This window comes from Myotis lucifugus, unplaced genomic scaffold, assembly GCF_000147115.1.
Source record: "Myotis lucifugus unplaced genomic scaffold, Myoluc2.0 scaffold_18, whole genome shotgun sequence".
Classification (NCBI taxonomy): domain Eukaryota; kingdom Metazoa; phylum Chordata; class Mammalia; order Chiroptera; family Vespertilionidae; genus Myotis; species Myotis lucifugus.
This window is the reverse complement of record NW_005871066.1, coordinates 8,458,776-8,485,265: the sequence shown is the minus strand read 5'-3', so window position 1 is coordinate 8,485,265 and position 26,490 is coordinate 8,458,776. Positions and strand designations below refer to the sequence as shown.

General features: G+C 35.7%; 1 protein-coding gene and 1 non-coding gene across 4 annotated transcripts in view; both read left to right on the top strand.

Annotated features, from left to right (window-relative positions):
- Positions 1-25,391, top strand: part of BCAP29 (B cell receptor associated protein 29) — a 34,491-nt gene extending 9,100 nt beyond the window's left edge. Inside the window, exons 3-7 of one of the 3 annotated variants that reach the window (XM_006085375.2) lie at positions 310-460; positions 1,805-1,940; positions 6,787-6,895; positions 21,535-21,635; positions 23,553-25,391. In XM_006085375.2, the coding sequence (XP_006085437.1) occupies positions 310-460; positions 1,805-1,940; positions 6,787-6,895; positions 21,535-21,635; positions 23,553-23,588 (533 nt within the window). In that variant the 3' untranslated portion in view covers positions 23,589-25,391. The other 2 variants (XM_023751076.1, XM_023751077.1) reach the window with 2 other exon arrangements.
- LOC111825251 lies at positions 10,865-10,992 on the top strand. Its single transcript, XR_002828410.1, has one exon. It is a non-coding gene; the product is annotated as a small nucleolar RNA U109 (small nucleolar RNA).
- Positions 25,392-26,490: the final 1,099 nt, after the last annotated feature.

Genomic DNA, 26,490 nt, shown 5'->3' with positions numbered 1-26,490 from the left:
TAAAACTGCTTCCCATTTTTATTATAATTTTATATTCCTTTATTTTTTTAATATGTTTCATTGATTTATTTTTTTTTTTTTTTTGAGAGAGAGAGAGAGAGAGAGGAAGGGAGAGGGAAAGAAACATAGATTGATGGCAGCCTCCTGCATGCCTCCTACTGGGGATGGAGCCTGCAACCCAGGCATGTGTCCTGACTGGGAATCGCACTAGTGATCTGTCAGTGCATGGGATGATACTCAACCAACTGAGTCACACCGGCAAAGGTTAATTTTATATTGTTAAAAGTAATGTTTTCTCTTCTCTAATAGATGCTGTGAGAGAAGTAAGGAAATATTCCTCTACTGCTGTCATTGAAAAGAGCTCATCCAGCAGACCTGGTGCCCATGAACATACACAGATGAAACTTTTTAGGTCTCAAAGAAATCTTTACATTTCTGGATTTTCATTATTTTTTTGGCTGTAAGTAAAAAAAAAAACAAAAAAAAAAAACAACAAAATACCAGAAACAATTTAAAAACATAATTTATGTTTCTCATTTTTTAACCAACACAATAGGTTTTTTTCCATAATATTTAGTATACTAACATCTTCATAAAAGAATTCAGACTTGCCAAAACCGGTTTGGCTCAGTGGATAGAGCGTCGGCTGCGGACTGAAGGGTCCCAGGTTCGATTCCGGTCAAGGGCATGTACCTGGGTTGCGGGCACATCCCAGTGGGAGATGTGCAGGAGGCAGCTGATCGATGTTTCTCTCTCATCGATGTTTCTAACTCTCTATCTCTCTCCCTTCCACTCTGTAAAAAATCAATAAAATATATTAAAAAAAAAAAGAATTCAGACTATATACCCAAATAAATAACAAGCAATAGTTATAGCTTGTAGGTTTGAAAGGTTAGTAAGTCCTGCATGATCTGGCTCCTCTCTGGAGCCTTCTCTCATACTGTTCTCTGACATGTACACCACATTCCTCCCACACTGACCTCCAGTGTCATTCATTCATTCTTGCAACGAATATTTATTGAGTTACTAATAATGTCCCCAGTTCCTTCCTATTTCAGGGTCTTCACACCTGTTTTTTCTTTTTCTCTTCCCTCTTTCCCTGACTAACTTTTCATCCTTCAGTCTCTTTCTAAAGGAAGCCTCTGTGACCATCACTTCCCCCAAAGTAAGTAGGTCTCTTGCACACTCCCTTGGACTGTATATATACTTTTCTTTGGAATATCATTCATTCTTTCATTTTAACTCTTGTTTCTCCAAATAGAACCTTTTGAGAACAGGGACTTTGTCTCGGTTCTTGCTATGTTCCCAGGGCCTAAAGCAGTGCTTAACACTTAGCAGTTCCTGAGGAAATGTCTGTTGAGTGAATAATGGAAGATATTAGTTACTACTTCTAACAATGGGAGTTACCCATAAATGTGAATGAGCAGTTTGGGGGGCATGACCAGCCTCATACAATGCTCTTCAAATAGCAAATTTTGAATGGGGGGGTGAGGGGGGGGGGGGTAAGGACTTCTTACTGGCCCTGCCACACTGGTCAGAAAATTCTGTTTCTGCTCCTCCTCCTGGCTAGAGGCCTCTACAAAGAAAATTATTAAATTAGTAAGTACTATTGAATCTATATTCCAAATGCTAGTCTTCTAACAAAGATTCTAAATAAATGAGAAACAGGCGTGTTTTGACTGGAAGACTTGGATTTTTTTTTAATATGTCCTCTTTAACCATCATCTCTCTCTACCACTATACCTAAATAAGAGTTGTGTGACCAAGACTATTTATTTTAACGTTTTTATTTTTATTTTCTTAGAGTATTGAGACGTCTGGTTACCCTTATTACTCAGCTGGCAAATGAAATGTCAAACAAAGGAGAACTTAAAAATCAAGCAGAAAGTACTAACGAGGCTGCCAGAAATTTCATGAAAGAGAATGAAAAGCTAAAACAGGTATTTAAATTTTCTTTTTAAAAATTTGTGTAAATGTTAATATTCCCAAGGGGTGGTATATTGTTTTTCAAAAAGAGCATTTGCTTGCTCTGGCCATGTGTTTCCCAGTAGTGAGCATTTCCTGCGGACTGAAGGGTCCCAGGTTCGATTCCCATCAAGGGCACATGCCTGGATTGTGGGCTCGATCCCCAGTAGGGGCCATGCAGGAGGCATCCAATCAATGATACTCTCTCATCATTGATGTGTCTGTCTCTCTCCCTCTCCCTTCCTCTCCGACATCAATAAAAATGTATATTTTTTAAAAAGAACCAGTTAGATGGAAAGGGAGAATATCTCCATGTCCAGGGCCCCTGAACACTACCTCTGAGGCCAAGGAGGCTTGTGGGGTGGGGGATGTGGAGGGAGAAAAAGAAGAACAAATGGAAAAAAGGAAAGATACAAAATTACTTTGGGCATTTTTTTTTTCTTAATTTTAAAATTTAGAACTCAGATCTCACATGTAAGTGGTTTTCAGTTCAGATTAAGCCCTATGTTTTGCTAATTCTGCTTTTCAGTAAAAAGAATCAGTGGAACCAATCAGATGCAAAACAGATTTTCTCAAAGAAAGCATTCCTAAAATAATGCAATAAGATTATTTCCCTATTGTAGATTAATGAAATGCAAACAATCAATTATATGTTAGACCAAGTTGTATTTATGTAAAAAGTCTGACAGAGAATTCAAATCCTTATCCAAGTCCTAAAGCCTAGCCTCTTATAGAAAGAACTATAAGCACCACCTTTCATCAAATCTAAATGAGTTAGGTATTGCAGAGTACAATATAAAACTTCCTAAAACCTATTAAATAAGTCAAAACTCATTTCAAAAAATTCTGCTTGGTGCTGCAGTGTCATGGTCACCTACTCAAAACCCTCTTTTACATTTGTTGATGTCTACCTTATTTTCACTACAACAGAAAGGTATATATTTTTTTGATTTTTTTAATTGATTTTTCAGAGAGAGAGATCAGTGTGAGAGTAAAATATCAATTGGTTGCCTCCTGCACGCACCCGAACTGGGGACTGAATCCAAAACCTAGGTTTGTGCCCTGACTAGGAATTGAACTCACAACTTTTTGGTGTATGGGAAGACACTCCAACCAATTGAGCCACACCAACCAGGGTCAAAAAGGTATTTTTATAGAAATAGAATTTAAAAAATGTTTCTTAGTTGTATCCAGCATCTTTAAAGGAAACTTTTAGAGAATAAGCGTTAGTTTATTTTTCACTCTGTTTTGTTCTATTTTAAAAGGCATTGATTCACAGATGTCATGTAAATTTCCCTTTGTAGTAAATATAGGTCTGGGAAGTCAAGCTGTTGATATTTCTGAATATAAAAGCAAGCTATCAGTTATTTTTGCCTTTTTGGGAGAGACTGTTTCAGCAACAGAATGAGCCTCATTTTGTACCTTAATATTACTTGCTTCATTTTCTTTCTTTTTTTTTAAAAATATATTTTATTGATTTTTCACAGAGAGGAAGGGAGAGAGATAGAGAGCCAGAAACATCAATGAGAGAGAAACATTGATCAGCTGCCTCCCGCACACCTCCCACTGGGGATGCGCCTGCAACCCAGGTACATGCCCTTGACCGGAATCGAACCTGGGACCCTTCAGTCCGCAGGCCGACGCTCCATCCACTGAGCCAAACCGGCCTTGGCTTGCTTCATTTTCTATCATTTGATCTTATTTCCCAATGGTAAAAAGAAAACAAAATCCTCAAAGTTTTAATTAATATGAAGGCTAACCTCACAACACGCAGCCTTGTCTTTGTAGTCTAACCGTGTGCCTCTCTTGATTTAACATTATGCCCATCATGTCAGATTGATGAGTTGTAGCTACTACTCCTATCCTTCAGTTATTTTCTTCCTACTCTTTAGCTCTAAGGAAATGTAAAGTGTTTTTGTAAAGTTTTGGTACTATTATTTTTCTTATATACATCATAATTAATGTACTTAAATTAGTCTTGTCCTTCAAAGAAAGCATCTTCCTCAAAACATTTTTGGAATTGTTTTCAGACCCAGTTACTATTGCAAGGAAGTTTATTTTATGACTGCTGATTCTTTGATCCTCCACATTTTTTTCTTTTGTTGTTTTTCTTACTTTTGGTTCCATGCTGTCCTGGTTCCCTGCTTCCTGCATATCTCTGACCCAATCAGTGGTCTTAGATCATTAGAGATACACAAGTATGTTGGGCTAAAATCAGTACATAGTGGAGAGAAAGTCTGTGAGCTGGACACAAACTCTGTCAGTGCCCAAAGTGCATCTAAGTGACCAAGAAAGGCCTTAGGTCAGAATGTCAAAGATGACTTTTATTTCAAGATATTTCATTCATGTAGGTTTTTAAATACTAGTTAAAGAAGGATAAAATTGCTAAACCACCTCTTCACTCTCTATCAGAGACACATTACCTAATGGAAAGTATATTACCCTGGGATCTAAGAGACTTAGGTACTAGTCCCAACTCTACCAAATAATGAGCATTGTTACTTAGGGCAAATCACCTCATGTGTTCTGGACCTCAAGGTCATAAATAATAGCTAACGGGTGCCGGGTATCGCTTCAAATGCTTTACAGTGAGGTATTAACTCTTAATTTGTGCAATAACCCCATGAGGTTGATACTGTTGTTATGTGCATTTTGTACATGAGGAAGTGGAGGCACAAAAATGTGAAGTGGCTTGCACAAAAACATTCCACTAAGTGATAAAACTAAGAATCCACTCTTAACCACGTTGCTTTGTCCCTTCACTGGTAGCTAGCCTATTATGTCCCTTTTGATGGTGCCTGAGACCCTTTTGTGTTCTGATAGTCACTTAATTAAATGAAATAATTATGAAAGACCAATTAATTTTTAATTGCTTTAAAATAACAACAGTGATGGAGCTTTACTTCTGACCAGTTTTTTTTTCAAATCCCTTACCAAGATGGGATAAGGTGTGTAGGACAGTGAACACATGCATTATTGTAGCTGGTAGCTGTTGAATTTCATATTTCAGTTTCTCTAGCATCAAGTCACACACAATAAATTCGGACAAGTTTACAGGTGCAGTAATGAAAGCTTATTTACAAGACCAGCACACATCCAACTTTTCCAAGTAAATGGCATAATAATTTAAGCAGTCAGTGTGATAAACATTCCTACAACTCCATGGTTCCCTTCCAATTACTGGAGACTCTGTGACCTAAAAGCAGTGAAGCAACAATGAGGATTGTTTCGAATTTGAATATGGGCAACAAATTCATAGAGATTTGAAGAAAAAATTTTTGGTCTTATTTTTGCTCTTTAATTTAAAATTTTTTTTTTAATTTTGAAAGTAAAAGTCCTCTTCAGTTGTGTGTATTTCAGCCTTCTTATCTCCTAAATACAATTTACTGGGCTTATATAATATACTTAGTAGAGCTTTGATTCCTCCTGAGCTGCCTAATCTCTCTTATAACACAAAAGTACTGTATTTGATCTTGTGCTACAGTATGCTCTTGTCTCATCCTTTTCACTAAATTGAAGTTACCTGAAAGCAGGGATCATATTTCTTCTACATTTTTATCCTTTATAACCCTACTGTTGTAAAAATTTGCATGTAGTCAGTGCTCAGTAGAACATTTTGTTTGTTGAATATACCAGCTTACATTAGAAAAGGAACCATCTGCAATAGAAATTCTTTTCTATGTCAGTCTGTTTAAAATTGTCCTATGTTGCTTTTTCACCTATGAACACTGTCAGTATCAGACAGTGTGTACATATTTTATTTTTCAAATATTAATTTCCCCTCTCAGTAACTTAAATTTCTTAAAATTTCTTTACTTGTCAACTTCTTAGTCTATTAACAATGGTAGTTTCCATCCAGACATACAGATCATGAAATTTTTACTCCCTTATGTTTTTATTTTATTTATTTTTTTAAGTTTTTAAAATTTTTTATATTTATCTTTATTGTTGAGAGTATTACAGATGTTCCCCATTTCCCCCCCATTGTCTCCCTCTACCTGGTTCTCACCCCACCCCAGGCTTTCACCACAATTATATTTTTATTTTAGTCAGATATTTTACCGTACTATTCAGATTTTAATTTTTCTTACCTAGAAAGGATAAGCTAGAAATATAAACATTTTAAAAGCCAGAATAGATTTTAAAATATGAAGAGCATCATAAAGGATTAACTGAATAAAATTAATTTGGAGACTGGTCAATGAAAATTAGAAAGAATTTTCCAAGCATAGAGATGTCCTTTTCATTTTCTACTTACTCACTCCCCCCTGACAACATTATATTCTTCTCATACAAATCCACCTTTATAAACGTAGTCTGAGCCTGGGGTGTGGGGCAGGGCGGGCTAGAAGGGGTCAATGGGGGGTAAAAAGAGAGACATATGTAATACTTTCAACAATAAAGATTTTTTGAAAATAGTCTGAGTAACCCAGGTTGCAGCTCTGTAACTGGAATATAATGATCTCCTAATTAATAGCCTTAGATCTGTGTTTTTTTAACTTGGATTTTCATTACATTTAATTGATAAAAATATATGCACATTATTTACCTAAATACTTTTGAAAATACGACTTTAATCATAGCCCAACCAGAACCTCTTATTTTCATTTGAGATTTTAACCATTGTAAGGAGAAATTTATGTGTGTTTGCCAAATGTCACGTTTATGTTAGCAGAATCCCATTGTAGAAAATTATAAAATACAAAAAAGACAAAGAATAAAATAGACCAATAATTTTAAATACATTACTCAGACCATTTCCTGGAAGAATGTCTGGCTATTGCAATCTAAGCTCACTTCTATAACTCTCTTTTCTGATAGCTCTTGAAAAGCTATAACAAGAAAGAGGAACACATTTTGGAAGCAGAAAATAAAAAACTGGTAGAAGACAAGGAAAAACTGAAAACTGAACTAAAGAAGACTTCAGATGGTAACTTTGTGTGCATGTGCCAAAGCAAAAAGAGCATGATATTTTATGCTGTTACACTTCACTGTTTTCCCTAAAACAAATCTAATGGCTAAATAGTTCTTCTGACTGAAATACCACGAGCGACCTATTTATAAATTCCTGCTCAAATATGAAGATAAAACATTGTTTCAGCCAAGAGAAACATGCTGTGTTATACAGAAAAACATGTAGGTGTTTCAGATCTGTGTTGTAAATACAGATGTTCTTACCTTAGCAAAAGAGCTATGTTCCTAAAAAGTTGCTTATGAACACATTATTGGAAAATAAATCACATTCTTCCATTATAGTATATTGCTCCTTTAAAAGAAGTGATCACAGGTGGACAGTTTGGTTATAAGAAAGTATATTGCTGCCCTGGCTCTGGGTGGCTCAGTTGGTTGGAGTGTCATCCTGTACCCCAAAATCGTGCGGGTTTGATTCTTGGTCAGGGCACGTACCCAGGTTGCAGTTTGATCCCAGTCTGGGCATGTACAAGAAGCAGCTGATCAGTGTTTCTCACATTGATGTTTCTCTCTCTCTAAAAATTAATAAGAACATATCCTTGGGTGAGGATTAAAAAAATTTTTTTTAAAGAAAGTATATTGCTAATCTCAAGCCCTAATATTTCCTATCTGCCAGATATAAGGAAAGCATTCCTTGAAAAAGATGGGTTGGCATAGAGTAAGGAAAATCTGGATGTCAGCTGAGAATTGAATGTTTCATTTCAAAATACATTGCAATGAGGACTTGGGTAAAGCATCCTAACTTCATGTTCCTGAAGGCAGCTATCCTGAGGAAGGGAGAGGGAGAGAGAGATAGAAACATCAATGCCTCAACATGGATCAACTGCCTCCTGCATGTCCCCTGCTGGGGATTGAGCCTGCACCCCAAGCATGTGCCCTGACTGGAAATCGAACCTGTGACCTTTTGGTGCATGGGTCAATGCTCAACCACTGAGCCACATGGCTGGGGCCATTTTTTGGTTTTTTTTGTTTGTTTTTTAATAGTTCCAATAGTATTTTCTTCTTTTTAGTCAAATTATTATTGCCTGCAACCACATAGCACAGAAAACTGGATACCCCAACTCCAATGTCATACCAGGAAATTCTGTTGAAAAGTTTGTGGCTTGATCCCAGTGAACATTTCTGCATAAAAGTTATTCCTTGATGTTATCCAGACATTGGGGAACCTCTCAGTCAGTCAGAGCTAGAGTAATGATCAATGTATAGGCCTTCTCCAATTTTAAGTCTCTTCCATTACTTTATGTTGGAGATAAGTTGGAAAATGTTCAGTGACTGAATCAAGGACCTACTTTATGCCACTTGTAAATTTAGATTTTTAAAATAGGCCTCAGTATAATAGAAATTCTCTGTAATATAACTTGCAAATTGATTATGCATTTTTATTCTTTGTGTAGAGTTTTCTTCAGCAAGATATTTTGTGGTTTTTTAAATTTATGTAGGTATTTTTATTTCAGAGAGGAAGGGAGAGGGAGAGATAGAAACATCAATGATGAGAAAGAATCATCAATTGGCTGCCTCCTGCATGCCCCCTACTGGGGATCAAGCTCACAACTGGGCATGTGCCCTGACCAGGAATTGAACTGTAACCTCTGGGTCAGTCATTGAGCCATACCGGCCGGGCCTTTGAATTTGAGATGGAAAAATCTGAAGGTAGCCATAACCGGTTTGGCTCAGTGGATAGAGCGTCGGCCTGCGGACTGAAGGGTACCAGGTTCGATTCCAGTCAAGGGCATGTACCTTGGTTTCGGGCACATCCCTAGTAGGGGGTGTGCAGGAAGCAGCTGATTGATGTTTCTCTCTCACCGATGTTTCTAACTCTCTATCCCGCTCCCTTCCTCTCTGTAAAAAAATCAATAAAATATATATTTTTTTAAAAATCTGAAGGTAAAAGCTAATTCCATTAAAAAAATCAATAGGATATTTAATACAATATTGAAAATTTAATAACTTTTCTACTTCTTATTTAAAGTTAAGAAAGTAAATCAGAAGATTCTTTAGAGGCAGTAAGTTAAAAAAATAAGTTACTCCTCTGGTCAAGGTGGTATAATATATGGTAGGAGTAGTATAGCCCTAATTTCAAAATCTTATCATAGCTGGTACTGTTGGCTCTTCTGCAATTCCAAAAGATTTGGAACATGATCAAGAAGTTTTAATACTTGTATAAAAATAAATTTAATAATCACCTACCCTCTACATTAGACATTTCAGAACAGAAACTGTGTTCTTCTTTAACCCAACACAAAATATTGCTGCTAATCCTTCTGAAGAATGCAAAGGACTATTTTCAAAATATCTTTTATTAGTTTAAAAATTATTTTAAAATCTTGCTTTCTTTTTTCACATCTGCCAGCAATCCTTTTTCTTATGTTGTTAGGAGGACAGTATAAAAATAAAAGACAGACGGGAATAGGTTGTGTGCCCTGCTACACCTCTCAACCCTGAGCTTAACCTCACAAGTCTGAGATGTAACTCTCTAAACTCAATATTATTTTAGGTTAACATAAAGAAACACAATATTTCTTTAAGAGACATTTCAGATGTTTGGAGAAAATTAACTCTTTGATAATATAGGCATTGTGTTTATAATCTGATAACAAGAGATGCCAGCTCCTGTGTTTGAAGTGTAGACTGCACAGCTACTTTCAAAGTGAATCAGTGTTGAGGTAAAAGCAGATTTTACCTGCTTGAGTATGTCCTATTTGGTTTCTGCAAGGTGTGTAGTATTTTATGAATACATTTTATTTACCCAAAGTTATTATTTTAGATAACATTACTAATGACCTTGAGAAGATCAAAGTTTCATTTCTAAAGGAGGTATATCTTTGGCTATGTTCTCTTGACCTAAACCAGCCAAATTTATTAAGGCTAGAATTAAGAAATTACATAAACAAGTAGTACAAGATTTGGATGAATTTAGAAGCACCATTCTTTGGATGTAGTAGCATTCAAAAATATTCACTGATTTCTAAAGATTGAGGATATAAAGGCTGGCAGTGCTTTACAAATGTTTCAGAAAGTTCTTTTATACTTGACAATTGAGTAGGAAAGTAATGTGGCTTATTATCTTTTTTAAATACATGTTTATTGATTTCAGAGAGGAAGGGAGAGAAAGAGAGATAGAAACATCAATGATGAGAGAGAATCATCAATTGGCTGCCTCCTGCATGCCCCCTACTGGGGATCAAGCCCACAACCCTGGCATACGCTCTGACCAGGAATCAAACTGTGACCTCCTGGTTCATAGGTTGGCACTCAGCCACTAAGCCACACCAGCTAGGCTTGTTTATTTTTTAATAGGGGTAAAATGATTTGTCTTACCCTTGGTATTTCTTTAAGTAAAACATTTTCACCAAAGTGTATTAGTAAAAATAAAGCATAGATATAAATATTTATTTAAGCTGGTCCGCCCCAAATTGGAAAACTAGCATTCCAAAAACAGGTATTAGGAACACTCTCTCCGTAGTACCAATTCAGATTTTGCTCAGAGTTAGTAAATTACTTGTGCTTCAGTGAAGTAATATGACCCTAGTGTGTGCATGTCCCAAAACACCTAATTTACTAAGTTAGTCAGGTGTAAGGACCTGCCTGATTGGTCAATTTTAATGATCTGCTTAACAATAAAACTGATGTCCCAGTGTGTGGAGTAATTGGGGAAGGGCACTACCATGCAAAATGAGAACTTAAGCTTTGAAGAATTTACAAAGCTCACAAGCTTTCATAATAAAATAGATCTTGTATGTAGTGGAAAACCTTCTGATGTTCAAGGACATTGACTTCAAAAGAGTCTTTTAGGATAGCTATAGTACTTATTCTTATAAATAAATACCTCCTCAGTATGATTCTTATTATGGGAAGATATATGTACCATTTAATCATTGCATGTATCCAGGCAGTGGTAAAAGTAAATATGATTTTAAAAGTGATTTTACTACATGTGGAATTATCTCCTCCCCATTCCTTTAGGAGCAGGAATGTGTCTGTAACATGCTACATTAACAGAGTTCTAGGACTGCTATTTTAGTAGAGGTTGAGCAGTAGTATATTTCTCCTACAAAAAAGGGAGAAGAAAATACAAAAAAAGTCATTAGGGCAAATTCGTTGACCCTGCCTTTATTCTTTCTCTCTTTCTCCTTTCCGTCCTCCTACCCTCACCTTCCCCTTCCTTTACTTCCTTTCCTTACTTCCCTTTCTTCCCTCTTACCCACCTTCCCTTCCTTCCTTCTTCTTTCCTTCATTTTTGTCTGTTTCTATGAATAGTTTATGTGTGTGTGTGTTAATATATAATAATTAATATATAATAAATTAATTATATATATTAATAAATTAATTAATTTCAGAGAGGAAGAAAGAGGGAGAGAGAGATAGAAACATCAATGATGAGAGAGAATCATTGATTGGCTGCTTCCTGCACGCCCCACTGGGGATTGAGCCCGCAAGCTGGGCATGTGCCCTTGACTGGAATTGAACCTGGGACCCTTCAGTCCACAGGCCAACGCTCTGTCCACGAAGCCAAACCGGCTAGGGCTATCAATAGTTTTTTAAAGAACTTTTCAAATAATTAATTTATTGCAAGATTTCTTTAAAAGGTTTTTTATTGACATTTAGAGAGAGAGAAAGGGAAAGGAAAAGAGAGAAACAATGGCGCTGGAGCATCTATCTGCCTCCTCCTGCACGCCCCCCACAGGGGTTTGAGCTCCCAACCCAGTCAACTTGGGCATGTGCCTTGACTGGAAATCAAACCAGCAACCTTTCAGTGCACTGGACAAGGCCCAACCAGCTGAGCCACACCAGCCAGGACTATTGCAAGATTAGTTAACATGGAACATAATTAAAACTGTTCTTGAGAAGCATGCCTGTAGAGGATAAAGCAAATTTTTAATGTAGGAACTGAATGTAAAAGCCCATTCTATGTACCTGAGTATTGACAGAATTTAACAAGGACCTTAGATTTGGACCAAAAAACAGAACCTTCTTGTCCTTTTTAATCTTGATTTTGTTAATTCAACTCTCTTCCTAGGTAAATGCTTCCATATCACCATGGCTTACCTTGAAAAGAACTAACATTTCCTTTTATAGACCAACTTCGCTACCGTGGAAGATATTAGAGTAAAAAAATATATATAGTCATTATCTTTTAATGCCAGTAAAAAGTCATACTAACATAGGATAAGGGAGTGAAAATGTTGAAGTGCTTTTTAGGAGAAATTGAAGGTCAAGACAAGAGAGAAAATTACAAAGAAATTGCTATTCTATTTATCAGTAACCCTAACTGAATTCCTGCCTCTTGAGTCTTAAATCTCAAGAAAAAGATATAATTTAAAACTTGGAGATTTTCCAATTCCTTACAGAGGAATGGTGTGAGCCATCTATCTATCTAAAAATAAATTCTCAAAGTCCAACCTAAACATGTTTTACAGTTGTAAATTCTCGTGGGCATGAACTGAACTATCTTTTACTTGCTGTTATTTCAAAGCCATCATCTTACTTTAAAATTGTTAATGCTTTTAAAAATATGGTAGTTTTGATCATAATATATTTTTACTTTTATTTCTTTCTAATGAGTTTTTATTATTTGAATAAAAAAATACATGTTTTTCACCCTCCCTGGTTTGGCTCAGTGGATAGAGCATTGGCCTGCAGACCGAAGTTTCCTGGGTTTGATTCCGTTCAAGGGCACATGCCTGGGTTGAGGGCTCGAATCCCAGTAGGGGGTGAATAGGAGGCAGCTGATCAATGATTTTCTCTGATCATTGATGTTTCTATCTCACTTTCTCCCTTCCTCTCTGAAATCAATTAAAAAATATTTTTAAAGAAATAAGGCACGAGTTGATAAGCCAAATAAAGGTCTAGTACAAAGGGCTATGGTAGCACAGAGGAGAGAGTGATTGTTACTACTGGCAGAGTCTAGGAAAAATTCATGGGGATGGTATCATTTGAGCTGAGGCTTAGGGATGAGAGGGATTTTGGAAGCTGAAATGGGAGAGTCCTTCCCTAGCCTCAGGAAGGCACACAGATCTATGATGAAAGGCCATGATGACTAGATTATGGTTGATGTATGGCAGGGTGAGTGGGAAAGCCAAGAGCTGGAGGCTCATGAGTTCCATACTTAGAGGTCCAAAATTTATTCTAAAGTAAATACAGAGGCAGCAGTAGATTTTTAGCAAGAAAAAAATATAGAGCCAAAAAACAATCTTTTGTCACATAATTTGTGGACAGGGATTTAGATTCAAGAAGAAAGAATAAAACAACTGAAATGTTTCCATCTATTGAAGAATTCTCTTTATTTGTTCAAAGGTACTATGAAAGCGTCTAAATAGCATTTGGGAGTGTGAAATTTAGTCACTCAGATTTGGTTTAAGACTAGCTTTTACTTTGGGGAAGTTAAACTATAGCTCTTCACAGAATAGTTGTATACACAAATGGCCCAGTGCATTGTCTATGTTAAAAATTAATAAGTTACTAGATATTATTGTTACTTCTATCAAAATAACTTTACAAGTTAAATAGGAAATGACTGAAAGAAGAAAGAAATTTTTTTTCATTTAGATTTTAGCTATCAACCTAAAAAAACATTGTCAAAAGTGATTTAAAACATTTTTTTCAAGTTTAGGAATGATTTTTTTTCTGACACTATTTTACTTCCCAAATCCATTTGTCTTTTTTATATATCATAATAAAAAGTTGTCAAATTTAAGGTGAAGTCTTTTATGAATAAGCTTCTAAATTGAAAAAGATAAAAATACCTCTCAAAGCCTGATCAAGGGTAAACTATGTAGTGTTAGATGTTTGATATGTTCATTTGCTAATTAAATCTGAGGTTGATTTATAAAACCATTGCATAATAATAGCACTGTTCTTTTCTGTGGGTGTCTTGGAAGTGTTTAAAAGTGCTAAACACCAATGAGATGAATTAGTTTTTGTTTAAAAGCTGAAGCATGAATTTTTGCTTTAGAGATTGCCTGATGGGGCATTTCCATGTGAAAATTCAACCAGTCTCAGATCAACTTACCCAGAATTGAACTTACCATCTTCTTGTTCAAATTGTCCCCGCTTGGTACCTGATTCAGTCACTTTTGAAATGGATAAAAAGCAATCAGCTAGGAAAATGAGCTGAAAAATTAAAGAAAGAAAAACCTCTTTTTAAAAAAATATATTTAATTGATTTTTTACAGAGAGAAACAGAGAGTTAGAAACATCGATGAGAGAGAAACATCGATCAGCTGCCTCCTGCACACCCCCACTGGGGATGTGCCCGCAATCAAGGTACATGCCCTTGACTGGAATCGAACCTGGGACCCTTTAGTCCGCAGGCCGACACTCTATCCACTGAGACAAACCGGTTAGGGCGAAAAACCTCTTTTTTTCCTAAAACTAAATCTCATTGCAACATCCCCTATCTGTGTAGATTTTGTTCTTTCTATAAGGAAAATTGATAGAGCTAAAATAGGAAACTTTTTAGGAGGTTCCTTGAAATTTTCAGTACAATTTGGATCCTCTTCTCATGTTCTGATACTTTATTTTTTAGTTATTTTCAGTAAATTTATAACTTAAGAGAAACTGATAAAACCTACAAGCGCTATTTTAGAACAGGGGTCAGCAAAGTATGACCATGGGCCAAACCCAGCCCGCTGCCTTGTTTTTAAAAAATAAATTTTGTTGGAACAAAGCCACAATCATTCCTTTACATGTTTTCTGTGACTGCAGAGTTGAATAGACTGTACAGAATCTGCATGGCATAGAAAGCTAAAAACATTTACTATCTGGTCCTTTACAGAATTAGTTTACTGACCTCTATTTAGGGTCTTCAAATAAAGAAGAGTACCTTTTTCAGTATAAATGAGGATGGTGAAAATATTTTTTCTGCTATTGTTAAAAATTTGCTGTGCACCTGTACTTCTTGATCAGATAATTTAAGAAATTTTATAGTAAAATTAGTTCTTTGTAAAGTGACTCCTTCAATTCTCACATATGATGGGTTGGTAATTCTTATAGATTCCATTTGTTGCTTTTGCTTACACATGAACTTGCTTTATAAAACATACCCTTTTCAAAGCAATCTGTTATAATCTATACTTATGCAGTGCTTTGCCTTAAACATACATCTGATTTTTAAGTGAAAGCTAGCATATTAATATAATTTATAATTATTCTTCAGTAAGTAGAGAACCAAAATTGTTTTTTTAAATACATTACTTAGCAACCTAACTAAGATTAATAAAGGAAGTCTTTATGCAAGTATTGATATTTCCTATGCCAATAGCATACACAGTGTGGCTTATTTTATTTATTAAATTAGAAAGCATATTTATCAGTTCCCTGGCCCTGAGTACCAGTAATCAGTATAAGTATAAGCATTCTTTAAATCCATGTCTTTTCTAAACCCAAAAGCACTTTACCCATAAACCTCATTCATATTCCCAGTACCCTAGAAGGTATGGGTAGGCACTAGTATACCTAGTGATGGGTAGAGAAACTGAGACACCCTCCCCCAAAAAAACATTAATTTTTTCTTTGTTCTTTGCATGTGAAAAAGCTATTTTTGGTTTTACTCAATGTTTACTCTGTATTAAATTACTTGTGCAGCTTTATTTCCATTCCAAAAATTCTTGCTGCTCCTCTTGCAAAGCAAGCAGTCTCCTAAAGCATGTCCCACTTTAATCTCTCTGCTTCTTCACGTTGCCACCAGAGCAGTTTTCAACACCGTGTCTCTGACTATGCCTCTGTACTATTTCAAAGTCTTTATTGGTTTCTATCACTTTTGCAATTTTTCAAGATGGCACCTGGTCCCCACCATCATCTTTGCTTTATCTCCCACCTTTGTTCAATATAAGTTTTATACTCCTACTTTATTAAATATTGTAGTGTGTAGTTCTAACAGTAGTGTTTCATTACTTTTTGCCTTTGCCCAGGACTGTAATGTCCTTTTTCCTCCACTCTTCTCTATAGATGATGCTCATCTTTCAGCTTCAGTGTTGCCATGTCTAGCCTCCCTGAAACTGTCTCCCTTCATGCTTGGTTAAGTGGACTGACTGCGGATTGAACCCGCAACCTTGGCATATCGGGACAATGCTCTAACCAACTGAGTACCCGGTCAGGGCTGAACTTACTGCTTTTTTATAATAAACTTTTTATGTTAGGACAGTTTCAGTTTATAGAAAAATAAGCAAGATAGTACAGCAAATTCCCATATGTCCTGTACTGTTACTTTTTTTTTAAAGAATGCCTTACATTAATTTGGTACGTTTATATAATTGATGAACCAATAAGAAGACATTATTATTGACTAAGGTTTATAGTTTATTCAGATTTCCTTAGTTTTCATCTGATGTCTTTTTCTGTTACAGGATCTCATTCAGCACACCACGTTACCTTTAGTATTCTTGTCTCCTTAGGCTCCTCTTGGCTATAATAATTTCTCAGACTTTCCTTATTTTTTATGACCTTGACAATTTTGAGAAGTATTGGTTAGATATTTTCTGAAATGTTTCCCTATTGGAATTCATCACATAACATCAAGAGTACATAGCAACATGATTTATTATTGTTGATATTGACCTGGCTGAGGTAGTATTTGTCAGGTTTCTCTATGATAATGTTACTTTTTTTACTCTTTGAAAGGAAGTCACTATTCGAAGCGCATACTTAAGAAGTGAGGAATTAGGTTCCACCTCCTGAGGTTCCAGTATCTACATAAATTATTTGGAACTTTTCTTCACAGATTTGTCTATTCTCCTCTACTTATTTATTTATTCATTTATGTGTATCAATATGGACTCATGGGTGTACTTTGAGTTATAATTTAATATTAATTTATTTTGTTGCTCAAGTTGTCTAAGCTTTGGCTATTGGGAATCTTTTAGTTGGCTCCCGTGGCCCTTTGACGTATCCTCATCATTGTGGATTTTTTTCTTTTAGTACTTTCCTATTTTCTTGTCTTGCATATATCTCGCCCCAGTCCTAGAATGAGTGTTTTATGTGTTTATTTTATTTTATTTTATTGAACTGTATTCTGTGATACTATTTGTTTGGTTTTGTTTGTAATTCTGAATTAGCATGAGATATTTGTAACATGATTATATTTTTATCAAAATATCTCAAGAATGGTCTGTTGGCTTTGTGACTGTCCAGTTATCCTGAATGTTTTGTTTTTTGATTAACGATATAACTGTTTTTAGTTGGAACCAAGATTCCTATCAGGTGACTAAAGTGACACCTCATTATTTACCTGGCATTTATTTTATTTTTAGGAAATGAACTAGTTTTACACAAGTGAAGTTTTTAGGTGCCTAAAACGTAAACTTTTTATGTATCCATTCTTCCTTTAAGGAACATATTTAAGCACCTACCATGTGCTAGGCATAGTGCTGGGTGCTCAAGGTAGATACAACTGTTTCTTGAGTAGACCATAGTTTAGTGGGACATGGTTATACTTCAGCATGGTAGGTGCTGTAATAAAGGTTAGCTCAAGATGAAGAGATCCAGGACAATCTGTTGACATTTTAAAGGTTGAATCTTAATTAGCCAGATTAAATGGGGGAGAATGACAGAAGGAGAATGACAGAAGCAGGGAGGTTAAGGGAAATGGGCAAGAATGTTTTCACAAAATGAAAGAGCATGGCATTTTCAAAGTACCACAAGGAGCTCAATGTGACTGGCACATAAAGTGGAGGCAGTGGTGAGAGTTGAGCAGTAAGCCTAAAATCCACCATGAAGGGCCTCATATGCCTTATTTATATGCTAACATTCTGGGGGGGGGGAGGCCACTGTTAGAGAGTTTTTAGGCAGAGGAGCAATCACTTTGATGATAATGTCGACAATGAATTAGAGTAGCCAGGAAACTAGGTGAGGAATCCATTTCAATAATCTAAACTGGAGATGAGGACAGTGGTAACAGAGATGGAGTAGATTGATTGGTGAGATATAATGGAAGTATGGATGTGAGGTTAAAAGTTGGCGGAAGTGATGTCTAAAACAGACGTCATCTACATGTACCTGGTAATATAAGCATGGGAAAAACAGCTACAATGAAAACCACAATTTATGTTTCTTACTTAACAAAGGTCTGTGAGTCTACTTTCCAAGTATCTTGAAAACAGTACTGTAGGTTAATGGTCTAGTACTTGATCACTGATAAAGGAATAGTACATGTGAGGATTAAGTACTGAATAGCTCCAGTATATCACACTCTGAAGCTCTCAAAAATAGAAGCAAATAAACTGAAAAGAAACCAACACTAGATGTATAGAAATTTATCTAGAAATGTTTCCTCTGGCACAATCCTTACAGCTCTTGTACCACAGCCAACTTTAGCTGTCATGCCAGTGCCTTCAAAATCTTTTCCATTTCCTGGCAAAGCTTAGCCATTAGTGTCTGTTATCTCAGGTAGAAATCATAGTGACACAATACATTTACACAGTGTGTTAGTTTCACCCACTCCTCCCACTGTGCAAACAGCTCCATTCATGTAAGTCTGGCAGTTTAAAAACCACAAGTATTTTTGGCCTGCTTGCATGTCATTGTACACAAACATTTTGGCATACTATGTGTCACTATAACATTAGTTGGGGTTACTCTCTATATCAATAAATGATGCATGTGCCCCCAAAAGTGACTAGAACATAACCTAGTCTTTATTTGAATCTGGCCAGTGTTGTCATGAAATATCTCAGGTTTCCTTAAAGCCACTGTCAAGTGATAGCAACTCATATTTGCAGATGAGAAAATTGAAAGTGAGTTTGATGTATCACCTCAAGCCTTCTTGTCTAATAATATCTTCCCTATATATGCTGTTTCCAAAATAATATGGTTCAAAATAAAACAAGCATATTAAAATGTCAGATAACAAGTTTACATAATCCCTTAGTCATAAAGGCAGTTCCAGAAGGAGGTAGAAGGCATACAAAACAGGATATTATAATTCTTGTAAAAAAAAAAACATAAAGGACTGGAAAACAATCCAAAATGCTCTAGGCAATAACAGCCTTTACTTATTGGAGTATGTCCAGTAAGATAGTAATCGTTAGGTTTCTTAATATTCACTGAAATACAAAACAAAATACTAGTAAACACAGTTTATACCTTGGCTTGATAAGTGCCCCCAAAAAACAGGATTATTCTATAGTTGTTTATTATAGATTCATTCTAGAAGTGATCCGAAAAAAACTCCTGAATAAACAGTACAAGTGGTTCTCTAGCTTTTTCAAAAATTAAATTTATTGGGGTGATATTGGTTAATAAAATTATATAGGGTTCAAGTGTACATCATCTGTACATTGCATGTGTTTACCACGCAATCTTAATTCTCCTTCCGTCACCATATCTTTGACCCTCTTTGCCACTTCCCCACCCCCTTCCTTGTGGTAATCACCATACTGTTGTTTGTGTCTGTGCGCGTTTATGTTTTTCTTTGTTCATTTATTTTTTTCAGTTTTATATCCCACATATGAGTGAAATCATAAGTTCTTGACTTTTTCTGTCTCACTTAATATACTTAGCAAGATATTCTCAACATCCATCTTTGTCACAAATGGCAGTATTTCATCTTTTCTTATGGCTGAGTAGTATTCCATTGTATATACATACTGTAACTTATCCAATCAACCATTGAAGAACACTTTCATTGCTTCCATGTCTTGGCCATTATGAATAATGCTGCAGTGAACATAGGGGTGCATATATCTTTGCAAATAAAAATTTTCAAATTTTGGGGGTTGATGGCTCAGGCTGAGTAGCTCATTTGGTTAGAGCATCGTCCTGATATGCCAAGGTTTCAGGTTCGATCCCTGGTCAGGGCACATACAGAAAGAAACCAATGAGTGAACAACTAAATGGAACAACAAATCAATGTTTCTCTCTCTCTCTCTCTCTCTCTCTCTCTCTCTCTCTCTCTCTCTCATCTATAAATAGAAAAAAAAATTTAATTTAGGAGGTTGATAACCAGGGAAGGGGTTACTAGGTTATATGATAACTCTATTCTTACTTTTTGGAGGAACCTCCGTACTGTTTTCCATAGTGGTTGTACCCACCAGTAGTGAATGAGGGTTCCTTTTTCTCCACAACCTCTTCAACACTTGTTATTACTTGTCTTGTCGATAATAGCCATTCTAATTGGTATGAGGTGGTACCTCATTGTAATTTTGATTTGCATTTCCCTAATAGCTAGGGAAGTTGAGCATCTTTTCATATATCTCATGGCTATTTGTATGTCTTATTGGAAAAAGTGTCTGTTCAGGTCCTCTACCCATTTTTCAATTGGGCGGGCTGTTGAGGTTCTTTTGCTGTGCAGAAGTCTTTTAGTTTGATAGAGTGCCATTCATTTATTTTTGCTTTTCCATCCCTTGCCTTTGAGGTTAAATTCATAAAATCCTCCTTAAGACCAAGATCCATAAGTTTACTTCCTATGTTTTCTTCTATGCAATTAATTGTTTTAGGTCTTATATTTAGGTCTTTGACCCATTTTGAGTTACTTTTTGTGTATGGTGATAAACAGCAGTCTAGTTTTATTCTTTTACATGTGGTTTTCCAATTTACCCAGCATCATTTATTGAAGAGGCTTTCTTTTCTCTTTTGTATGTTTTTGGCTCCTTTGTCAAAATATTTTTTTTGCCCATAAACATGTGTGTTTATTTCTGGGCTCTCAATTCTGTTCCATTAATCTGTGTGTGTTTCATGCCAGTGCCATGCTGTTTTGATTGTGATTGCTCTGTAGTATAATTTGAAATCAAGTTCACTACTTCTAGCTTCTTTTTTCTCAGGATTCATTTGCTATTTGGGGTCTTTTGTGGTTCTATAAAAATCTGATGATTTCTTCTATTTCTTTAAAAAATGCCATTGGGGTTTTTATGGGGATTGCATTAAATCTGTATATTGCTTTGGTAATATGGCCATTTTAACTATGTTGATTCTTCCAATCCATAAACATGGAATATCTTTCTATATCTTTATGTCTTACAGTTTTCAGTGTATAGGTTCATCTCATCCTTTGTTAAATTTATTCCTAAGTATTTTATTCTTTTGCAAAAGGAATTGTGCTTTTTGTTTTTGTTTTCATTTTTTTCTGAAATTTCATTGTTAGAATATAGGAATGCAGTCAATTTTTATACATTGATTTTGTAATTTGCAACTTTAGTATATTTATTTACTGTTTCTAATAGGTTTTTGGTGGAGTTTTTAGGGGTTTCTATATAAAGAATTATGTTGTCTGCAAAAAGTGACAATTTTATTTCTTCATTGCCAAAAAATATAAAAAGGACATAATTGGAACATTTGCCATGATTGGGATATGAATAGTAGATTAGAAAAAGTATTGTATTGATGTTAAATTTCCTAAATTTGGTAATTATACTATGATTATGTTAGAGAATACCTTTGTTCTTAGGAAATACACAGTGAAGTTTTAAGGAGTAAAGGAGCATGATGCCTGTAACTTATTCTCAAATGGTTCAAGAAAATAATTGTGTGTGTGTGTACTACATCATTAAGAGTTGGTGAGTTTGCATAAAGGCTACAAAGGAGTCCTCTATTCAAGTCTTGCAAATTTTTTGTAAATTTGAAATTACTTTAAAATAAAAATTTTAAATTCTGTTCAATGTTTTCTAGCCCTTTCAAAGGCACAAAATGACATAATGGCAATGAAGATACAAGCAGAGAGTCTTTCAAAAGAATATGACCGGCTCCTAAAAGAACACTCAGAACTTCAGGTGGGTGACATTCATGTTACAGGCTTAAATTTTTTGAAAGTGTAATTAATTAAGTCAACTATTTGTGTTATTTGCCCTTCCCAAATCAAGAGGTTGTACTTAATCCCGTTTTTATTGTGTAATTAAGGAACCCAGAATTTACCTAGAGCAGTGGTCGGCAAACTGCGGTTGATTAAGATATTACATATGTGGCCCCTTGAGTGTGGCTCTTCCACAAAATACCGACTTCTGCGCATGGGCCACGAAGTTTCAATAGCACTGTACATGCGCACCCGCACGTGGTATTTTGTGGAAGAGCCACACTCAAGGGGCCAAAGAGCCTCATGTGGCTCAAGAGCCGCAGTTTGCCGACCACTGACCTAGAGGGTGAAGATTAGGACATTGCATGAAAATACAAGATAATCATATTCACCTTCCAAATCCTACTTGAGAATCAAAAGATTGCTGTAGACCATGGACAGTAAAAAGCTATATCTAATTGTCCTTTATGGATTTCACTTCTGTTGTCAAACCAACCTTAAAAGTTGCATTGTATCCTCAAGTTCTTTGGGAAACTTAAGTTTCTCAATTTTACATAGTTGATTTACTTTAAATAGAATAATCAGAAAATAAGGGACTATAAAATATCAAGGAAACAAAGGTGGGAGAGGGGAAAGCTGATTTCCTTACCATAAACAAATCCCACTTTGCAGCTTTTAAACCCATTCGGATTTTCCCTTCTGGTCCCCTTCCTGTTGCAGTTACTAAATAAATATTAGAAAACAGTCCCTTCAAAATATGTAGTCTTTGCCTTTCCTTGTTTGCACTTGTGCTCTTCTAGAAAAGAAAAAAACAGAACTAACCAAGGGTCATTGGCAGTATAAAAGCATGAACACCTGCCAATTGGTAACTTTCGCTTTGGAAAATCACCCTTTACTTAAGGGACTTATCCAGAATAACAGCGCCATTCAAGCTGTGATTTTTATCTAAAGTGGGAAGATATATATAACCTGTTTTCTCTAATCCTGTCTTCTGATTGGTTGCTTAAAGTTAATGTTATTAAAGTTATTCTGAAAGCATCAACGCTCAGCCTGAATAAGCTTCTTTTTTAAAAAAATATATTTTACTGATTTTTTTACAGAGAGGAAGTGAGAGGGATGGAGAGCCAGAAACATCGATGAGAGAGAAACATGGATCAGCTGCCTCCTGCACATCTCCTACTGGGGATGTGCCCGCAACCAAGGTACATGCCCTTGATCTGAATCGAACCTGGGACCTTTCAGTCCACAGGCTGACGCTCTATCCACTGAGCCAAACCGGTCAGGGCCTGAAAAGCTTTTGATGAACTTCCCATGTATAAGCAATAACACTACAACTCCATTTTATGAAATTTTTCCCCTCAGCGTAGACTTTTACCTTCTTGGAGCAAGATTTCTTAAGATTATTTCTACCCCATTTTCTTCCAGTTTTAAATAATACGTTATAGTCATCTTTTAACATGATCAGTAAAGGGTATAATTTGAGAAGCTAGTTCTATTGGCAAATATCTGAAGATCAATAACAAAAAAGGCCACCCCGTCTGGTTTTTGTGGTTCCCTTCATTCTTTCTCTGCCAAAAAGTCTTAATTGGGTTTGCAAGAGGGGAATAGAAATTTTGTTTTCCGGATATAACTGTGAACCTAAGGCAAAATAGATTAAGACGGGGGATAAAAAGAACTTAACAAGAATTTTATTTTCCCCTCTAGACATCTTTTCTAGTAAAACCCACCAATTTTGTAGTTTTTAAAATTTGAGACCTTCTTAATCCATATTTCACAGTTGATTACTCTTACAATTAATAACTGTACACAGAAAAGAGAATTTTTTTAAGTCCATATCTTATCTATGAATCTGTTTCTCACTCTTTGCTGTACTACTTAAGTCCATTTTTTCTTGCAGGATCGTTTACCAAAAGACAACAAGAAAAGCCTGTGAACTGTCAGAAAGAAGAGCATGGCACCCATGTCAGGATGATAAATTTGCTATCATGTTAGTCTTTCAGAAATTTAAAATTCAGTTCAGAAAAATGTACTATGACTGGCCAATATTTTTTAAAATGCCATACATAAACTGTTATAATGGCATTATCACAATATTTGATGATGTTTCACATATATTGTAAAGTCTATATTCTGGCTCTTAAGTAAAATATAAGCATGTTAAAAACATTTAGATACTCATAGTAACAGTGGTGTATGGTGGCTGTTTACCAATAGAAAGAAAAATTCATTAGCCAGTTACTTCCAAAATTAGATTTTTAAGTTGCGTGAAACCATTAATAGCCTTTAAAAGCTTTGATGAGTTTCTACTAATAATAATCTGTTTAATCAGATGATGACAATGATTATGTATTTGAATATAGTATCCATTATCAGCAAATTTGTTCATAGGAAGATTAAATAAGGATAAATGATCAGAATTTGCCACTATATTAATAGGGAAGAGTCAGAGCAAAAAATAAAAATAGTGACCTTAAAGCCTGATGACACATACTATGGTTTACTCTCATAAGACAACTGTTTTAATAATTATATTTTTGTTACTGTGCTTCTACATCTATTGGACTGTTTTTGTCGACATTTGTGTCAATGACACGTAATTAGTAAGTGGTCAATCTTTTTAAAGTCCATCTAGCAGTGGAGTTTACATCTATTTGCACAACTGTCACAGCACTGAACTAAAAATATTTTGCGACAATTTGGAATTCTTGACTCAGAGAGCAAGTATTTCCCATTGCTGTGATATTATATAGTTATAATACAAATATTACCTCCAGTATACATACACTGGTATCATAGTTCCTCTGAGATGTTTATGTATTCTGAAAACTAAATATTAAATACTATTTTTCCATTCAAATATTCATTTAGTGTTTTCTTTAGAAAATGATAATGATTATAGCATTAATATGATTTAGGTTGTTCCCAGTGTTTAGACATGGAAATTATCTTCCTTGTCTCATAAAAACCTAAATATAAAAGAAAATGGAAAATAATTACTAGAGTTTTTATTTTCTTCATATTTGTTTTATCCTTTGTTGTTTATTATCCTTTTAGCATCAACTTCACACATATTTAATTTTTTCATTGCAAAATGGATGAAATAAGCAAGTATGTAAGACTTTTTTTTTCAGATAAAAGTCAAGAGTTACTGCTAGAAAACAGACACGTAGGAGACATTTAACAGGAGTAAGAAATGGGAGTTAGACCATCTGGACTGACAGCACCATAAATAACAAGAGGGAGGGAGTGCTGAAACAAGACAGAACTCCAAGTATCAACTGAAAAATATCCAAGTTAGAGCTACATGGGTAATACCTAGTGAGTGAGTGTGATTTTGGCCTGCTATACAGAAATCAAATCTAATACAGAATAACATAGAGAAAATTAGGAAATACACACCTTTAGAATTGGCAGAATTTAAATCTAATCCCAGCCTCACAATAATTTAGCCATGTGATTTGAACAAATTTTTTAACCCTCTAGACTTCCATTTCCTCATCTTCAAAATGAGAGCAATAACGTTTAGATCAGGATTACTCTGTATACTAAGGTAATACTGTGATTCTCAAAGTTGTTCAGACTGTATGGCAAAGATAAAGTCTGGGTGCTCTTTGAAGAGCACGAGGATTTAAAGATTTCCCAAGATCACTTTAAAGTGTACATTTAAGTACTCCTCAATCTCAGCCTTCAGTTTTACAGATGGGCAAAAAATAAACATGTATTCCGGATTTGGTCACACTGCGTATTGTTTCTTTCTATTGTCAGTAATGACTTCTTTATGTTTTAAAAGGGCTAGGCTGCATTACGGATTTAAACACAGGAGTGTCATTCTTATCCTTTTCTACAGAATTACATAGAGTTTTGTCACACTCTCTTCCCCACTTACAAATCTACCTTGAGGTCCTGGACTCTAGGAAGGAGCATTTAAGAGGTTCTAGCCAAGTACTCATTGCTTATCAGGCTATATCTTGGGCCCCAGTACTGGTAAATAGAGTACCCTGAACCCCCAATCTAGAGCCTGGAGCTTAACTATTTCCTATGATACTATCCTGATGTCACCAGCCTGCCATGATCTCTAATTAAATCCCATGCTTGTTCTGGTGCTGGGTCTCTGCTCGCCTGCAGTGACATCCCTGCTTCCTGCTTGGGCCTCCCAACCAGAGCCACTTGGATGTATCTCTCCTGTTTTACTCTACTTCTGTAGGTTAGCCTGGCCCTGCACTCCCATTCCATTGTTCACTGCCTTCTCACTACCCCTCCCATCCATGTCCCACCACAGCTGAACATCCCATGCCCAGCGCTACTGACACCTGTTGCACCTTGTTTTTGAGTGCCCACTACACAAGGTGTAAGGATAGTAGTCCTTTTAACATGGACTTTAACATCAAGAATGATATGTCTAAAGCCCATGAGGCCCTTCTGAATGTTTTTGTCTTTCAGCCTATTTTCCCCAGTATTCCTGAAAACCCGCTTCACAAAGGTTCCGTTTTCTTTTTTTAACATTTCTTTCTCTAATCAATTTACTAAACGGCATTATTAACTTCATAGTGTTGCTTTCCACCTTGATCTCTAAACAAACATTACTCTTTCCTTCTATAGCCAAAAGTGATTTCAACACCTTAGAATTGAATAACAACCCCTCAAAAGATATCCATGTCCTAATCCTGGGAATATTCTCTTCTGTGGAAAAGAGTGAATATTAACTTTATATGGTAAACAACATGACTAAGTTAAGGATCTTGAGATGGAGAGATTATTCTGAATAATATGGGTGGGCCCTAAATGCAAAGGAAGGTAATTACCACATAGAAGAGGAGATGGCACTGTGGCCTGAA